Consider the following 18454-nt stretch of genomic DNA (forward strand, 5'->3'; position numbering starts at 1 on the left):
ACTTCGCTGCGTCTCTCCCTTCAGCAATAGCTTGAGAGAGCACTGTCCGGGCCTCCTCCGGACACTGAGGCAGCACTTGTGCCACCGTATCTCACACAGAGTGGGAATAATGGCCCAAGAGGCATGCGGAGTTCACAGACCGCAGCCCTGAACTGCGGAAGAAAATGTTTTCTTACCGAACTGTTCCAGTTTCTTGGATTCCCTGTCCGGGGGTGCAGAAAGGAATGTGCTTGGGGACGCAGAGGCTTGGAAAACCAAGCTCTCCGGGGTGGGGTGTTGGGAAAGGAAAATAGGGTCGCCCAGAGCCAGGCGATGGCGCTGGGCCATGTTCCTATCCACAGGAGCCCCTGTGTTGGGCCTGGACCAGGTGCCCAGAAGAACGACTGAAAGTGCATCCTTAAAAGGCAGCAGTAGCTCCACAGAGGAAGCTGCCGGCTGAAGCAATTCTGTCAAGAGGTTACTCCTGACGGCCACTGTAGGGAGTTGGAGGTGGAGAGCTTTGGCCGTCTTACGCTTCACCACAGCGTAACTCGCACCCTCCTCCGTAGCCACGGTAGGAGAAGATAACATGCCTAGGTCAGGAGAGGTATTAAGACCACTGGCATCCCCCAATTCTTCTGCCCAGTCCGGGTCAACCTCACACTGTGCGGTGAGAGGGTCCTCAGAACACTTCCAGTCCTCTCCTTCCTCCGAAGGCTGATCAACAGGCCGGAAATAAGGTGGCTGGACATAGGGGTAGCGAGGCCCCATCGGTGTCGGAATAGGCGTTGAGCGACGCCGTTCCGGTGCTGTGTCCACATCAGGGCGGAAACCGGGGACGTCGTTGTCCGGGGGCACGGGCGACGTCTGAGGTGGTGCCGGTGGGGTCGACGTTGGTGGAGGTGTCACGAAGTCAACCAGCGACGACCGGGATCCAGGCCTGGATCCTTGCGGTCCCTGCGACTCCGGGGCAAAGCTGACCGTGATGCCAGAGAGGATGACAATGCAGAGCGAGGGCCCCCAGTCGGGCCCGACGGTGCAAAGGGGCAGGCCATGGCTGACAAATTCCTGCAGCTGGGCCGGAGTCGCTGGCAGACCCGGAAGTGCGGGTAGGCAGACTGCGACTGCATAGGCTTAACCGGAGCCGTGGGGGTGCCACTACCCGCATCTTAAGCTGTGTCGCATGACGGGAAGTCTGAGAGCGATGGCGCTTCTTCCACTTCTTGCGATGCTTTGCCTTACCTGACCCCGAGTGCGAAGACTTCGATCCCGACGAACGATGGTGGTGGCTCCGCGACCGATCCCCCGACCTCTTACGGGACCGGGACCTTGACGGCGCCGAGCCGACTACCAGACTTAAAGCAACTTTCGGGACCACTCCCACACAGTCTTCGGTGCCAAGGCCCAGCAGTCAGGGCACGACGTGGGGTTATGGTCGCGCCCCAGGCAGTAGAGACACACGTGGTGCAGGTCTGTCACCAACATCAAATGATGACAGTCCCCGCAGGACTTGAAACCGGGTATCCTACGGTACCATAGACTAAAAGGCCTAAAAAAACTCAGTCAAAAAGTGACTGGGGGTACTGCTCTCTCCAGATCTGTGCTTGCTAGCACGGAAAAAGAAAGAACTGACTTCAGCACGCGCAGGGTGGCGTCTAAGTAGATGCCGCAATGTCATCTCGGTGACCACGATGCCAACGACTGACACGGAGCAGCACGACACCACCTTCCGATGCGCAGGGGTACTGATGACGAAAACTTTCCGGATCCAGTCTGACGCCTGGGGGTAATTCTAAGGTAAGGAATCTATTACTAGGTGTGTGTTTCAGATATATACTAAATGTCAACAATGTTTTTGCTATTCTTTCTCTAATTTCTTAAATAGGAGTTTTAAATGTTTGACATCTTGCTATCAGTGGTTTCGGCTAAAATGGTTGGAAACCATCACAGTTAACAGAAGTACACGAGTCCGTCTGTGTTTATTGAAATAGGAAAATCCATCAGAGGCAGCTAGTGTAATTTTTCATATATGGATTGCCAAATTAGCCTGTACAGTGTATTCATTTATCAGCACAAACAAACAAGAGTTCACTTATACCCTGTTGCTGAATAATCATGGAAGCAATTTAGTTTTTAGAAAAATGTATTTCACTCAAAGCAAAGTTACTTGCAGCAGCAAATGACTGTTTCCAGAGACTAGTAAAAACGAAAGTCATGCTTTCAGAACTTGCAGCACTAACTTCTGCTCTTCAGTGGATGCTCCAAATACTCCCAAGCTTTCAAGAACTCTTCTGGAGGTACTCTTCTTTAGGGTCCCAGCCAAAGGTCCAATTCTAACATGGAAGAATGCATAATTTTGTTCTTTATGGTCACTTGTAAAGCTCCCAAACTGCTATAGTCAACTTCCAGGACACCAAGGCACAGAGAAACAAGTGGGAACCAACTCCCTTGCTATAATCAACTTCCAGGACACCAAGGCACATAGAAACAAGTGGGAAACAAGAGCAACCCCTCCCTTCAACCATGGGTCTGGTACAAGTGCATTTCCCAATGATCCACCGGTTCATCTAGAAGTTTTCATTTCTTGTGCCAAATTACAGGTGGACTACAGGAAGCAGGCTTTCTTGACCCTTTGAAAATCAAAACCACAGCTTAATATAAGCAAGAGAAGAATCAAAGGCCGTTGCACTTACCTCCAATTACAGTGATGTTTTGGTTCCTAGGTGGCTGGAACCTCAGGTTAGGTTACAGTAGTTACTAAACAGGTGTTGATGGCGGGCCCTACTCCCACAATGAACCACTCACAACCTTTCACTGATTCATCTGCCTTAAGGCTAACACAATCCAGGAAATACTTACTCTAGAAATCGTTTTCCAGGTTCAAGGTAGACTCTCTCCTTGGCTGGAGCTCCTATGAAATTACATACCTTCTCCAAACGGTCAAACTATCCTGATCCCGTGCCACCTCATGGGTCAAGGAGCTAACGTGTTGTGGATAGAGAAACCAACTTGCCAGAAAGTGGGTCCGCTTCAATGCTAGGCCCAAACCAGACACATGAACAATGAATGTTCCTGGCTTCCTGCGGTGCTTTTGTGGTGGATTGGTATCAGTCTTTGCTCCTTTCCCCTCATTCCTCAAACCAATATTATCTGAGGTCCCGGTCATTAACCTCCACTGTCCTCCTGCCAGGAACCTAGATACACCATGTGGTCCTCTATTCTGATAACTGGTGAGGGTCAAGATCCCCTCTACATCTGAAATCTATTATTGTAGAGAAATAATAAGCTATACACTTGACATGTCTCACTTCTACTCATGCGCATAGACTTTGTGGGATCCAAGATACACTTTACAGGTGACTTGGTAACATGAGAAGCAGCCTTTCAAATGAGTCAAACAGTTTTCCTTTGAAGTGTGCATACTGCAGCTTTGCCTACAGCAGGTCAACCAGCAGTGGCAGCACTAATTGCACTTTTAGGTCTCACCGGAGACAGCACATGCACTGCTGCTTGCAAGACATTTTCTTAACTAAAAAGGGCTTGCAGCCTGCCCACTGCTTACCATTCGTTTGCTTCGCTGCATTCTTACTTGCTGGTTAGCGGGCCCAGTTTCGCTTTATTTCTCCCTTCAGTGGAGAATTGATCAAGTAAACACTCCCTCTTTTTTTGATTAGTGTAGTTCCACAGCACAAACTGGGATTGAGAAACTTATTTTTCCTTCTTCTTGCATCCTCCTTATCGCTGCTGGTTCACCCATCTCCCTTCCTGTGTCATGATGTGTACAGCCACCCTACCCCCACCACAGCACCCCCGACCGCCATCATCCTAGCACTGCTCCCACCATCTCAACCACCCTCGCCACCCCATCCTGCCACCACCCCCACCAAACCACTATCCCACCTCCCTAACTAAAACCACCACCATAACCACAATCCCCCAACACAGCCCTATCCTAAGCATCACCTCCCTCCCTAAGCAGCACCACCAACCTACCCTTCCTTAACCAACGCCCCTCCTAACTACCACCTTAACCCGGCCACCCTCACCAAACCACTAATATTACCCTACCACCACCGTACTCTAACCACCAATACAACATAATCACCACTTCCCCACAAGCACCATATCCTAACCACCGCTACCTCTTGCCCTTGGGTGCATCACACCCCTTCTCGCCCGTGAGATTCTCCCTGCTCCATGTCACGCTCTGTATCGCCCGTATGCTTCTGTTTCCTCGTGATCTACATTGCTCTTCCACTCCTATGTTGTGTACTTGTCCTGCCACCCTCCGTGTTGCTTCTGACCCTGACCTCTATGACCTTCAACCCCAACCAGCTTTAAGCCCTGCTCTTCCTATTATTTCCCGCCACAATTTTGTTTTTTTAATTTACCAATCCACATTGGATCAGTAAATGAAAATAAAAAAGAGACTGACCATACTGCCCAAAGGAAAATATGAGCATTAAATATGATGAAAAGGTGGTGTGAAGAATTATGTGCTCACAACAATTACTCATTCTTATCTATTTAGTGAAACAACACGGGACAACCCTCAAGCAGAATGAATATTTGATGAAAGTACCCTTTTGAATTTGTGTAAAACATATGGCAGACGAGGAACTAGTGGTAATTCCCACAATTCACTCTGTACTAGAGAATCTGATAAACAACTCTCACGGATACCTGCTCCACTTCGGAGCAAAGCACAGGATATTTGCAACTGTTCAGAGAGACACAGCTCAGCTCTAGGAAATGTTACTCTGAAAGCTGAACTCTAAGAATCTCCAGGTAGTGTGTTGGAGTAGAGACTGATAAAATATTACTTAAAACAGTGAATAAAAAGTCTCTTAAAAAAAGTCATAAACAACTCTGATATCCATGTACATCCAAAATGAAGGTACATGGACTGCATCAGGGAACAGAAACCCCACTGAGCAGTAGCCCTGCTGAAGACCACAACACTGTCAAATGACAGAAAAAAGACGTATAAACTAGGCTTGGGTGGTAAATTCCGTACCGCTCGTGGAATTTGGATAATTTCGCGCTCCGCAAAGAACGCGGAATTGCCAAAAATTCTGCGATCCGCGGCTTTGCAGAATTTTTCGCTTGCTTGCGCTTTCAAAATGTGTGTTCGCAAGATATTCCTCCCCGAATACGCAAATAGCATTCGCGAACAGGAAAAATGCATCACGAACAGGGGGGGGAGGACAAGCAATTCCACGTGTTCGCTGAACTTTTGCATGCTCGCAGAAATTTTTTACTGTTTCGCAGAGCTTTGCGAAAAGCGACTACGCAAATTCCGCCCACCTCTAGTATAAACAGACTTGTTTATCATGATAGTACTCTTAAGGAAGTGACACTGACAAGCCAATGCTCCCGTACATGCACATCACCCTAGAGATGCAGCTTTGAGTCTCAGACTTACATCCACATTGCAGAGAAGATCATTGAATCCACAGGTGCCATTGTTGGAGGAGCAGCACAGAGCCTTCAGCACGCCCAGCCACTCTGCACTCAGAGACTTGCAGGAGCACGTCAGCTCGGCACACAGGATGGCAATATCATTAACCCTAGGGAGAAGAGATTATATTTATGGCACAAGAGGAGAAATCAAGGAGATTGGTCCCTTTAATGTCACATTTAGAACAACCACATACATAATAAGGATGTTTAAAAATCAAAGAACAGTGATGGCATCAATACATCATACCACTTAATACAAGCAGACAAGACAATACAGCAACAACACCACACTAGTACTAAGAAAGAAACAAGTGTTGCTGCTGACAACATTCACAGAATCTTTTACATTTAAATAAGTAAGCAAAAGAATGTATTTTAGACTCTCTCTAAATGCCAATACATTGTTGGAGCAATGCTGCCAAATGCACAAGTTACTTACCGTCGGTAACTATATATCTGTAAGAAACATTAGTTAGTTGTAGATTCCTTACCTTAGAATTACCCCCAGGTGTCAGACTGTATCCGGAAAGATTTTTCGTCCGCTGACCTATGCGCGTCGGAAGGTGGCGTCGGTCAGCTCCGCATTCGTATTCGGCATCATGGTCACCAGGATGACGTCGCGGCAGGTACTTAGACGCCACCCTCGCGCGCTGACGTCCGTTCTGTACACGACTTTCCGCGCCAGAAACGCAGACCCATGCAAGACACTGACCATTGATGCACAAAACTAGGGCCCTGACAAGATGTCCTTAACCCTAGAAATCAGTTTGCAGAACGGGGAGGATGGGTGGGGTGGTAAGAAATCTATAACTAACTAATGTTTCTTACAGATATATCGTTACCGAAGGTAAGTAACTTGTGCATCTGAAAGAAACAGGTTAGTGTTAGATTCCTTACCTTAGAATAGATACCCCAGCAATACCAACCCCGATGGTGGGTCTACAAACCAAGATCCCACCAGAAAGTCCTGGAGAACAGGACGGCCAAATAAGCCGTCTCTCCGGACTTGGATGTCCAGGCAGTAGTGTTTGGTGAACGTGTGCAGTGATGCCATCGCCCTGGTGGAGTGAGCTCACAGCCCCACTGGAATATCCTTTTTAGCTAGACAGTAGCAAGCCTCAATACACATCACAACCTACCAAGAAATGGTGCGTTTGTGTTTGGCCCGACCCTTCTTTTCACCCACGTAGCGAACAAACAGTTGATCATCCACCCGGAACTGGTTTGTGCGATCCAGATTGAAGGAAAGTGCAAGTTTTGGGTCCAGACGATGGAGCCTCTCTTCTTCCTTTGAAGGATGCAGAGGCAAAAAGAAAGTGGGCAAAGTAATGGTCTGCCGGATGTGGAAGGCAGTGACCACCTTAGGAAGTAAGGATGGACGAGTCCTGAGAACCACCTTGTCTGATGGACAGATAGGAAAGGTGGTTTTGAGGAAAGAGCCTGGAGCTCACTCACCCTTCTAGCAGAAGGGATGGCTACCAGGAAAGCAGTCTTAAGAGTTAGAAGACGTAAAGGACAATTATGAAGCATCTCAAAGGGAGCGCACATCAAATAAGTCAGCACAAGATTCAAGTCCCACTGAGGCTTAACGAATGGAATTGGAGGAAAAAGATGCGTTAAGCCTTTCAAGAAACGGTTAACTACTGGGGACTTGAAAAGAGAAGGCTGATCTGGCAGCCGAAGGAAAGCAGAGATGGCAGAAAGGTAGCCTTTGATAGTACCCAGGGCAGAGCCCTGCTGGGCCTAAGAGCGAAGGAACAAAAGTACTTCAGAAAGAGGGGCAGAAAGGGGATCCACAGCCTTTGCTGTGCCCCATGCCTCAAATTTGTTGCAATTGCAGGCGTATACTGTCTTTGTGAAGGGATGCCTAGCTGCCAAGATTACATCACAAACTTCAGGAGGCAGGTCGAAAGACGTCAACTACCGCCGCTCAATCTCCAGATGAGGAGGTGGAGACTGGACAGGATTGGGTGGAGGATGTTCCCCTGCTGCTGTGACAGAAGATCCTCCCGAAGAGGCAGTCTGATCGGTGGATCGATGGCCATGTTGAGTAGCTCGGGATACCAGACTCTTCATTCTCAATCCAGAGCCACAAGAATGACGTGGGCCCAGTCGCGCCGGATCTTCTTCAGCACTCTGGGCAGAAGTGGGATAGGCTACAACTGAGCGCAACTCCACTCGTGTCAAAAAGCGTCGCCGAGCGAGTGCAGCCTTGGTAATTCCAACACGCATAATTGCAAACATTGCGAGTTCTCTTCGGTGGTGAATAGATCTAACCAAGGCTCTCCCCACTGTTGAAAGAGACCTTGCACCACCTCTGAGTAAAGACACCATTCGTGAACCTGTGGCTTAGTTTGTCCAAGCCGGCGTTCAGAGAACCTGCCAGGTGTTGAACCACCAAGGAAATGCCTTGACTTTCCAGCCACGTCCATAGGCGAAGGGCCTCCTGACATAGGGTCCACGACCCCACCCCGCCCTGTTTGTTGCAATACTACATGGTGGCGATGGTGTCCGTGAACATCTGTACTACTCTTCCCCGGACAGAAGGAAGGAATGCCTTCAGTGAGAGACAAATCGCCTGGAGCTCCAGAAGGTTGATGTGGAACCCAGACTCCGCTGAAGACCAGAGGCCTCTGATCTCCGCCTCTCCCATGTGGCCGCCCCATCCCAGAAGGGAGGCATCCGTCAACACTGACACCGGTCCGGCTCTGTGTCCAAGTCGGGAAGGAGGCTGGGGTCGATGCCGTGGGGTGGGGGGGCGGTGGGGGCGATTGGTGTCTGGCACGGTAGTGGTGCCATCGGAAGCGTGCCAGTGGAGGTGTTATGAGGTCAACTGGCGACGATCCGGATACAGGCCTGGATTAAAGAGGGGCCTGCGGTGCCGGAGCTGGAGCCGCCGGCACCGAAGACCTAGGCCCCCCAAATTAGTCCGTGGGGCCCGAAGGAGAGCCAACAGGGTCGGTCCGTCCAAAGATGGTGTGCATCGCCTCTTATAACGTACGAAGCTGGATGGGAGTCGCTCAGGGTCCCGGAAAGGGAGGGAAGGGAAGCTCGGAGCCGGCCCTTAAGGCTCCGCGCACGGAGCCGCGGGAGTGGTACAACGCATCGGATAGACTGGTCGACGAGGAGAAGTAGAAGAGCGACAATGCTTCTTCGACTTCTTCTTATGCTTCGACTTACCCTTATGCTTCGACTTACCCGACACCGAGTGCGAAGACTTGGAGGACTTCGAGCCGGAATGTCGATGGCTCCACAACCGGTCCCTTGACCTCCCTCTGGACCGGGAGCTCAAACGGCGTGGAGCCAACTGCCGGTGTTCGAGCAGCTTTCAGGACTACTCCCGCAAAGCCTTCGGCATCAACAACTGGCAGTCGGAGCACCACTTGGGGTCATGTTCGCGCCCCAGGTAGAAAAGACACAGGCAGTGCGGATCCGTCCCCGACATCATGCGATGGCAGGATTCGCAGGCCTTAAAACCGGGCATCCCTTGTGTACCTTACGGAGTCGAAGACTTGAAAAGACGCTGACAAAAGTCAAGAAAAATGTAGTCAAAAAATGTCTGAGGTACTGCTCTTCACGGATCTGCGCTGGCTGGAGCGGAAAAAGAAAGAACTGACGTCAGCAAGCGAGGGTGGCGTCTAAGTAGCTGCCGCGACGTCATCCCGGCGACCAAGATGACTAATGAGGAGCCGACCGACGTCACCTTCCGACGCGCAGCGGTACTGCTGACGGAAAATCTTTCCGGATCCAGTCTGACTCGTGGGGGTGATTCTAAGGTAAGCAATCTATAAGATTCTGTATGAGACAATGGGATTGAATATAAGCCTGGTTAGTGGACTCAGTTTTCCAGCATGAATCTTTTCTAGATTCACTTGCTGTGCACTGACTTTGTGGCGGTTCTACTCCTCCTGGGAGTTTGGGTTGCAAAGAGATTGTATTTGAAAACAGTGTTTTGGTACTTTCTTTCCAACTGTGGCTCCTTGCTTCCCTGGATAGCTACACAATAGTATTTGGTGAAGATGTGTGCTGAGGACCATGTAGCCATCCTGCATATATATACGTAATGGAGACATTAACGTTGAAGTTGAGTTTTGCGCTCTTCTTTCGGGAGGAATGTGCTTGTAGTTTTCCTTCCAAGAGATCTACTACTGGCATTTGGCATATTTTCCAGTGTCTGGACTACCCATCTTGCTACAGTCCCTTTGCTTACTGGTTATTCTTTGAGGCCTGTGCAAAGAAACAAAAAACTGATTTCCCTTCCTGATAAGTTTTATTTCCTGTATGCAATACATGACGGCTCTTTCTATGTCTAGTGTGTTAAGAGGTCGTTTTGCTCAAGATTTCGATTGCTGCAAGAAAGCTGCTAGCTGTATGGTTTGATCAATGTAGAAGGATGAGACCAACTTTGGATGGATGTGTGGATTTTTTCCCAATACTACTTTGTAAATTTATAGGTAACAAGCTGCACTGTGAATGCTAGCAGTTCGCGCATTTATTGTAGCGACAGCCACCAAAGAGGGAGTCTTTACGGTCAAGAGTTTTAATTCTGCACTGTCCATCCACTCTAACGGTGGTTACATGAGTTGAGTACGCACTATATGAAGGTTCCACATTGGTCTGGGTGCTGCCTCAGGCGTGACAATCTCCTGGTACTTTCCAGAAATCTCTTAATGACTGGTGTTTGGAAGAAGCTTCTGCCTACTACACCTCTTGAATAAGCCACTATGGCAGCTAAAGGTATTTGAAGGGAGGAGTAGGAGAGAATTTCATTGAATAAATCTGATATCTTAGGATGGTTGTGCAATGTGCCCAGTTGATTTCGGGCACTAGCCTGGTGCACACGGTCTTTGTGTGTTCCATGTTGCACTGCAGCACCTCCTTATGGATGGTCTTCTAGCTTTCCTTAACACCGACATGGTTATTTCAGGCAAGAGGATGAGTCTCTATGTCCTCATAGGCTATGCTGCCAAGCGGAGTGTGTGCGGTTCTGGATGAAACAATTCTCCTCCCTTGCATTGCAAGTAAATTCTATAGGAAGCTGGCTCTGTATATACTACACAAAAGTGAGGTACAGTGTGCACAGAGTTCAGGTGACCCCAGAGGTTTGACAGAGGTTAAAATTAGATACATCCTTACTCTCCGATTGTGGTAGAGTGGTCGAGCAGTAAGGCAGTATCAGAGGACAGTGTAAAGCATTTGTTGTACACACTCAGTCAGCAAAAGGTTTCACACACTCAAGAACTGAACTCTAGGTCAATTGTTTTTGTATAGAAAAATATACTGTTTAATTTTTAGAACCAAGCAAGCCTGGCACAGGTAAGCATGAAATACTTTACAGTAATGAGTTGCTGATTGTAGAACAGTTTGAAAATGCAATAGGAATTGTACTTTGTTTAATTTACAGGGGATACAATAGGTTGCAATATACAGTACATGAAATGAATAGGCTTTTTTAGTAAATTACAGGTAAGTTACTTTTTACGTTACTTTTCTAACTCAGTCCTGGATACCTAGATTCAGCACTGGGACATTTCCTGCAAACAGGTAAGTAAATAAGTTTTGGTTATTCGTGTGATTTTTAAAGAATATTTTTAGATTTCAAAACTCTACACAAAATTGTTGAGAGAAAATTGTCAATGTTATCCTATGGAGGAAAAACAGGTTATAGGTTCAAGGCAAGTTATGGACTGTGGGAATTAAGGTTCCCGGGTTAGACTCAGAGGTCCCCCAGGGTCAGTGATGCACTCTTGTTACACCCTCAGCGGCACTAGGGCGGCCAGGTGCAGAGTGTTGAGGTACAATGGTATTTAACGAGGGGTAGGGGGCCTCCGGTTGGTGGCTGCTGGCAAGCAGGCCACTGGGTTGTGGGAGCAAAGCTCCTAGGGTTTAGGTCAGGGCAAATGGGGAAACAAAGTAGCACAAAAGGTGCACCCTCAGCTGCACTGAGGCGGCTTGGTGCAGAGTGCTGTTTTGAAGTTGGGCTCCCTGTGGTTTCCTATGGAGAACCTCCGGTTTGCAAAAGCTCTGCAGGCAGAGAAATAAAGGACTTTTGGGTGCGACCACCACTTTGAGAGGTAAGTTGGGAAGTTAGGGGTCTGTCGACCCTCGAACCTGCTCCTGCTAAACCCCGGCGTCTCCAGTGGTCAGCAACCTCGAAAACCCCAGAGGACCTGACTGTCTTGCTCAACTAAAGACTGGGACTCCCACGAGCAGTGGTTCTGCTCAAACAGCAACAACCCCTGGAACCAGCCAGGTACAGTGAAATGCACCCACCGAGCCCGGCCTGTGCCTGAGTGAACAAAGACCACGAGGAATTCCCCCCGGCGACTGTGACAACAAATCCAGCACCCAAGGACCCTCCTCGATGCTCCTGACGACGCCTGCGGCCTCACAACCAGGGACCCCGCCAACAGCAACCAGCTGAGGGTAAGATTTCCCGACACCAAAAGACACCCCTGCACCTGGCGCCCCACGGCCCCCTGCGCCCAACTCCTGGGTGCCTACCCAACTTACCTCTCAAAGTGTTGGTCGCACCTGAAGAATCTCCGTCCCCGAGCCTGCAGCCTTTGTTCGTCTCGCAGCTTTCACATTGAAATCCATTAGAGGCCCGATGGCCCAAAAGCACCCTGCCCCAGCCACCCGAGTGCCACTGGATGTGCACCAACTGTTCTGTTCTACTTCCCCACTTGCCCTGAGTAAGTGACCAGGAGCTCCGCTCCCACAGTCTCATGGTCTGACTGCTAGCAGCCACCAACCAAAGGCCCACTACCCGCCATAGGCTAACATTGGGCCTACTCTCTCTGCACCCGGCTGCCCCTGTGCCGCTGAGGGTGTAACTACTGTACCTACCTGAACCTGGGAGACCCCTGAGTCTTGGCCAGAACCTTAACTCTGCCAGTCGAGTACTTACTGGAAAGCCGATAACTTACATTCACTTCATAGGGTAACGTTGACTGGTTTTCACTTGGAAATTCTTGTCGAGTTTTGAAACTTTGAAATATTCACTAAAAATATCTATCAACGAAAACGCAATTACTCACCTGTTACCAGGAGAGATCACAGTGCTGGAGCTTGGTGCCCAGTGTGAGAAAGTGGCTCTATATATACTGGACAATAATGCAGTACAGTGTGTATAGAGTCCAAATAGGCTTCACACACTCAGGAACTGAACTCCAGGCCAATTGTTGTTATATCCTCAGATATAGTTGCTTTATTTTTAGAACCAACAGTTATAAAAATGTACTTTTCAAGATATGAGTACTCTCATGTAAATACTTTGTAGAGGAGCAATAAAGTTTGTGCATACAATAATTACAGGCTAGCTAGTAAGCAACACAGTTGTGAAATACTCTAGCATTGAGCTCAATGGGTCTTTCACAGGTAAGTACAGTTGATTACTTTATGGATTACTTCGGTAGTTCCGGGACTAGATCTTAGATTCAGTCCTTGAGTCTAAGCTGAAACCAGATTAGCAAAAAACGTTTTAGTTCCTGTGATGAATTTTCCTGAATATAAAGCGGTTTTAAAAGTTCACACTTAGAACCTTTTAAAGGTAATTCTGACAATGTTATTCAAAGGGAGAAAATTCAGGTTACAGGTAAAGTACGATCGCGTTACTTTTGTAACCCAGCACTAGTCTCCTAGGGCCAGCACCGGGGGCTTAACTCAAAACAGGTAGGTAATTGCGTTTCAGTATTTCGCTCGATTTTTAAAGAATATTTGCAGTTTTCAAATGTGGACACCGCAGAAATTTCATAGAAAAGCAGACAACGGGTTCCTATGGAGAAATTACAGGTTACTTGTAAGTCCGCTAGGGATTACTTTTGCGGTTCAGTACTGGGCTGAAAGATACAGTACTGGCTTCTCTCCTGATCACAGGTGAGTACTTTCGAATTCGGACTTTGTGTGATTTTATAGGAATATTTTCAGTTTTCAAAACCTGGCACTTAGAAAATTTTCAAGTCAAAATGGGTCAATGTTATCCAATGGTAGGTAAGTGAATTACCGGTTTCCAGGTGAGTACTTGGTTGATGAAGTTAGGGTTCTGGGCATAGACTCAGGGGTCCCCCAGGGTCAGGTGAGTACAGTTAGTTCAGTCCCAGCGGCACAGGGGCGGCCGGGTGCAGAGGTAGGTAGGCCCAATGTTATCCAATAAGGGAAAGGGGGCCTTCGGTTGGTGGCTGCTGGCTAGCAAGCCACGCGGCTCTGGGAGCTGGGCTCCTGGTCACTTGCTCGGGGCAAGGGGGGAAGTAGGATAGGACAAAGAGGTCACAGCCAGCGGCACTCGGGCAGCTGGGTGCAGGATGCGTTTTGAGCCGTCGGGCGCTCAATGTTATCCAATGAGGATCTTGAAAAAGGAACAAAGGCTGCAGGCTCGAGGACGGTGACTCTCCAGGGGCCACCAGCACTTCGAGAGGTAAGTTGGGATCTTGGAGCACAGGTAGGTACCCCAAAGGGAGGCACAGGGGGCTCCGGGACGCCGGGTGCAGGGGTGTTTTTGGGGGTCGGAAAAGCTTACCCTCGGCTGGTCGCGGTTGGGGTGGCCCCTGGTTCTGAGTCTGCAGGCGTCGGCTGGTTCGTCGAGGAGGGTTTTTGGGCACTGGACTTCGGGTCCCAGTCGCCGGGGGGACGTCCTCGTGGTCTTGGTTCGGGTTGGCTCGGCCCGGGCTCGGCTGGTGCAGAGTGGGCTGGTCCGGAGCTTCCTGGTGAGCACCAGGTGGGTTGTTGCAGCAGAGCCTCTGCTGATGGGAGTCCCAATCTTCGAGAGGGTAAAGGCAGGCAGGTCCTCTGGGTGTCCCAAGGTTGCTGTCCGCGGAGGTCGCTGGGATTAGGCAGGAGCAGGTTCCAGGATCAACAGGCTGGTAGGGCTGGTAGGGCTGGGGCCAAGTCAGTGGATGTTGTCCTGTTAGCAGCTGCGCGGCGGGTCTTCTTCTTGATCTTCTTTCTTCTTTTGATGTCGGGATCTGAGGAAGGAAGGTTCAGGGAGCCCCTAAATACTAAATTTAGGGGCGTTACAGGTAGGGCAAGGGCAGGGACCAATGGGTCCCTGTCCTGGGGTGAGGACACCCCCTAGCCCGCTCCTCTCCTGTGGGAGGGGGGCAGGAGCCTAGCTGGGATTGGGCAGGGCTCCCCATCTGCAAGATGGCCGGAGCACTGGCATCAGTGCGGGTTTAAGGTGCTGAGAAGTTTGGTACCAAACTTGTCAGTCTTCAGTGAAGCCATTATGGTGCTGTGGAGCTCGTAAATGACCACCTCCCAGCACCATATACTCTTAAATGGCAACACTGCACTTACAGTGCCCAGGAATGACCCTGGGTACTGTAGGGGCACAGGGCTCATGCACCTGTGCACTCACCTCTGGCATAGGGCACCCAGCTAGAGGGGTGACTGAAGTATGCCAGGGCAGTGGGTTCTGTGGGCAAGGCACACAGGGATGTGTGCCATGTCGACTCTAGTTTTAGTTCTGTACTTAGGCCCTCAGCCTGCAAAGGCAGTGTGTGGGTGCCAGGGTACAGGGCCCCTGAGGGTGGCACAATAAGTGCTGCAGCCCTCAGGGGTCTTCTCTTGTCACCATGCCCTGGGTACCTATGGTACCATTTACTAGGGATGACAGGTGGCCAGAGATGCCAATTGGGTATTTTGTTTCAGCATAGCTTTTCTTTTTAGGGAAGGAACACAGGCCCTGGGTACCTGATTGGCAGGGACCCAGGGCACACAGTCAAACAGTCAAAGTACACCAGCAGTTCAGAAAAAAGTGGGGGCATACCAAGGCAAGAAAGATGGCACTTTCTCACACTCAGCACTTACCAGAAAAAGTCATTACAACTGTGATTTTCCGATTACCGGATTTTCCCCCATGAGATAACATTGCCTGGTTTTTACCAGAAATTCTTCTAAGTGTCAATTTTTGCAATATACAAATATTCCTTAAAAATCGCCTGTTTAACAAACACATTCCTTCAATTGTTTTCAGGAAATGCACCAGGGCTGAATCCAGGATCCAGCCCTGAGTAAGAAAAACATTCGTAAAGTAAATGATATTGCAGTTTACTTGAAATTCCCATTGAACTCAATGTTATTATTGTGTTAAGATTGTATTGCATTCAAAAGTCTATTGCTCATTGAAAGTATTCAACTGTAGCATCTCATTCTGAGAAAGTATTTCTATACCAACCTGTGGTTCTAAAATGAAACGACAATATATTTTTATATACAAAACAATTGGCCTAGAATTCAGTTCTTGAGTGTGTGAGACCTTTTGCTGACTGAGTGTGTCCATCAAATGCTTTACACTGTCCTCTGATACTGCCTTACTGCTCGACCACTCTACCACAATCAGAGAGTAAGGTTATATCTAACTTTAGCCTCTGCCAAACCTCTGGGGACTGTTGGATTCTGTACACACTGTACCTTACTTTGGTGCAGTATATACAGAGCCACTTTCTTACAGGTGCTATCTACTTTACCTCTGCCTGCCTTTGTGTTTTCACTGGACTCTGTATCCCCATACCTAATTTGGTATAGTATATACAGTGCCAGCTTCCTACACCTGTGTCAAGTCCTGCTTGGTTCTTAAAATAAAACATACGTATACCTTTTTGATACTTGCCTAATTGGTCTGAATTCAGTCTCTGAGTGTGTGCACATACAGGTTCATGAAGACATGCAGAATGCAGATGGAGTTATGAGACTAAGAGTTTGAGAAGCATACCTGCATCACTGAGCACCCAGGCAAAGTACTCACAAGCATTAAGCAGTACTGTGCGGAGTACTTACCGATCCGGGTCATGGTGCCCAACGCACACATGCATAAGAGCGTTGCACACAAAGCTGTAGCGGTTGGCTGGGTTGTCATTCAGGATCTTGCCCAGCATTGCGTAGCTGAAGTTGTGAGCTGATGGATTCACAATTGCGTCAATCATGAACTCAGGCTCCCACAGCAGATTGGAGTCAGACGGCTCCACGTTACAGTGGATGGTATTCTTCACCTTGGAGCAGAAATCACTGGGAGGTAACAAGCAAGATGATGAGATGTGAGCAAGGCATGCAGAGGGAGGACAGTAAAGAACCAACAGTCACCTACTAGTCAGTGCTTTATTTCAAACAGAATTTAAATGGATAAAACTAAAACAAATAGTTTACAGATATAGGTCTGCGATGCAATTAATGATCATCAGGTTTTCACATATTTTCTACTCTTTTCCTGGCCCCTGAAGATAGCATCTGTCCTACCAGTATGTAATGAACAAATTACTTACCTTCAGTAACGAGCTTTATGTTGGCAACTCTAATCGCAGAATCCCTGCTTGTAGAATATCCCCAAGGACCAGAATATTTTTTGGCCTTGCCCCTACAAGTCAGTAGGAGGCATAATGCCACACCGCTTCGTCTCCAGTCTGAAAGAGCGGGCTGGAGCTGCGTGTACACGCCGTCCGAGCACTCGGAAGCGAAGCACAAAAACCAACTGCTAGTGCTAGAGTGCAGATCTCCAAGTTGGGACCTTTTCGTAAGGAAAAGAGTTCATTACAGAGAATGGTGGAGGTGTAGAGGCATCTATGGTTAGATTATCTACAACAAAGAACATTACAGAAGGTAAAACTACTTCTTTTGATGGATATGTTTAGCCGCAAATTCTTCATCTGTAGAATAGGTACCAAAGCAGCACCGACCCTGTGGTAGGTCTGTGGAATCACTGGTTAAAAAGTTCTGCAGGACCAAACCGCCGAAATGTCCCTCCTGTTGGACCTTTCTCTCAAGGAACTAGTGCTTCGTGATTGTGTGCACTGATGCCAAATACCCAGGACACAACCTATGATTCTCTACTATTGGGGTGTCGAGGGATGAAAGGAAACCATGGGCAGTCTAAATTTGAACCCTCCCACATATGACAGGCACTACAGCAAGCAAACTAGACATAAAAAGGAGGTCCCGCACTTGGAGAACTTCCTAATCCTGGGAACGCTAAAGTCCCTGTCTGGCTTATAGTCAAAATAGGACCACGATACTCATGACACTTATGGATGACGGGTGGGGTATGGGATCCACGAGATGTATAAATGTAGTTTCCTAGGAACAGCCAGGAATGGATGTGTAATCTGCTTTGTGGCGCGGTCACCATTCAGATGTTGAAAAGAGTCTGGAACCTTTTTTCAACACTGTTTATCAAGAATTTTCCAATATTTTGTTTCGTAATTAAAAACACTTATGCTATTTGCGGCATTGGCGGGTGCTCTACAATACATTTCTCATCTGGGCCGCGCACCAAGCCATGATACATTCTATTGGGCAGCACCTTTTCAGCATCGAATGGTGTGCAGTACTACATTTCACATCAGTCTAGTGCACCCCATGACCCCGCCACAATGAGGATCGCGCGTTCATTATGGGCAGATACTAGGATACTCCATTAATAATCACAGCTCCAGGTCCCTTACACCGTCGGGAGATGCTCCAGTAGGTGAATGAGCAGGGTGTAACCTCGGATGAAGTAAGTATTGGGTACTTTGGTACTGTTCTTTACCATTTGAACTCTTCCACCATTTCTTTGAATTAAATGGTTAATGCATATATTTCTCCTGGCCTCATCAAGTGTGGGACTGCAAGGTTGTCCTCACTGTACTCCTCCACGAGGTGTGCCCTAGTTCAGTTTAGGGTATGTGTTGCAATATGTGATCTACAATATATGCATGCATGTTCGTTATAATCGCACAACTTTTCTCACATTTGCAGTAGAGTGCAGTGCATACCTACCACAAGAGCAGCATGATCTTTCATGTGAAGCTGGAATTTAACAAGTAACAAGCAGCATTGTCACTGAGCTTCGCAGTCCCTCTTTGTCCTTATTGTCTTTCATTGCTTAGATTTCTTGTTCATCTATTGTTACAGGACCTTATAATAGGCGCTGAAGAAGCATTTCTCTGTTCAGCAGCAAGAATAAATAAACACCTGAGTATTGCAGGCTGTTCCATAGCGGGATACCAATATGGAGCCCATTGTAAGTAGCCAGGAAAGG

At 48.3% G+C, this 18454-nt stretch overlaps 1 protein-coding gene across 9 annotated transcripts in view; it reads right to left on the reverse strand.

The window, feature by feature from the left end:
• Positions 1-18454, reverse strand: part of MED12 (mediator complex subunit 12) — a 614738-nt gene that overhangs the window by 323313 nt on the left and 272971 nt on the right. For all 9 annotated transcript variants that reach the window (XM_078640219.1, XM_078640216.1, XM_078640215.1 and 6 more), the window contains 2 exons: positions 16219-16446; positions 5405-5549 (listed from right to left, as the gene is read on the reverse strand). In XM_078640219.1, the coding sequence (XP_078496345.1) occupies positions 5405-5549; positions 16219-16446 (373 nt within the window). The remainder of the gene's footprint in view (positions 1-5404; positions 5550-16218; positions 16447-18454) is intronic.

This window comes from Lissotriton helveticus, chromosome 4_2 (assembly GCF_964261635.1).
Source record: "Lissotriton helveticus chromosome 4_2, aLisHel1.1, whole genome shotgun sequence".
In the NCBI taxonomy this organism is placed as follows: domain Eukaryota; kingdom Metazoa; phylum Chordata; class Amphibia; order Caudata; family Salamandridae; genus Lissotriton; species Lissotriton helveticus.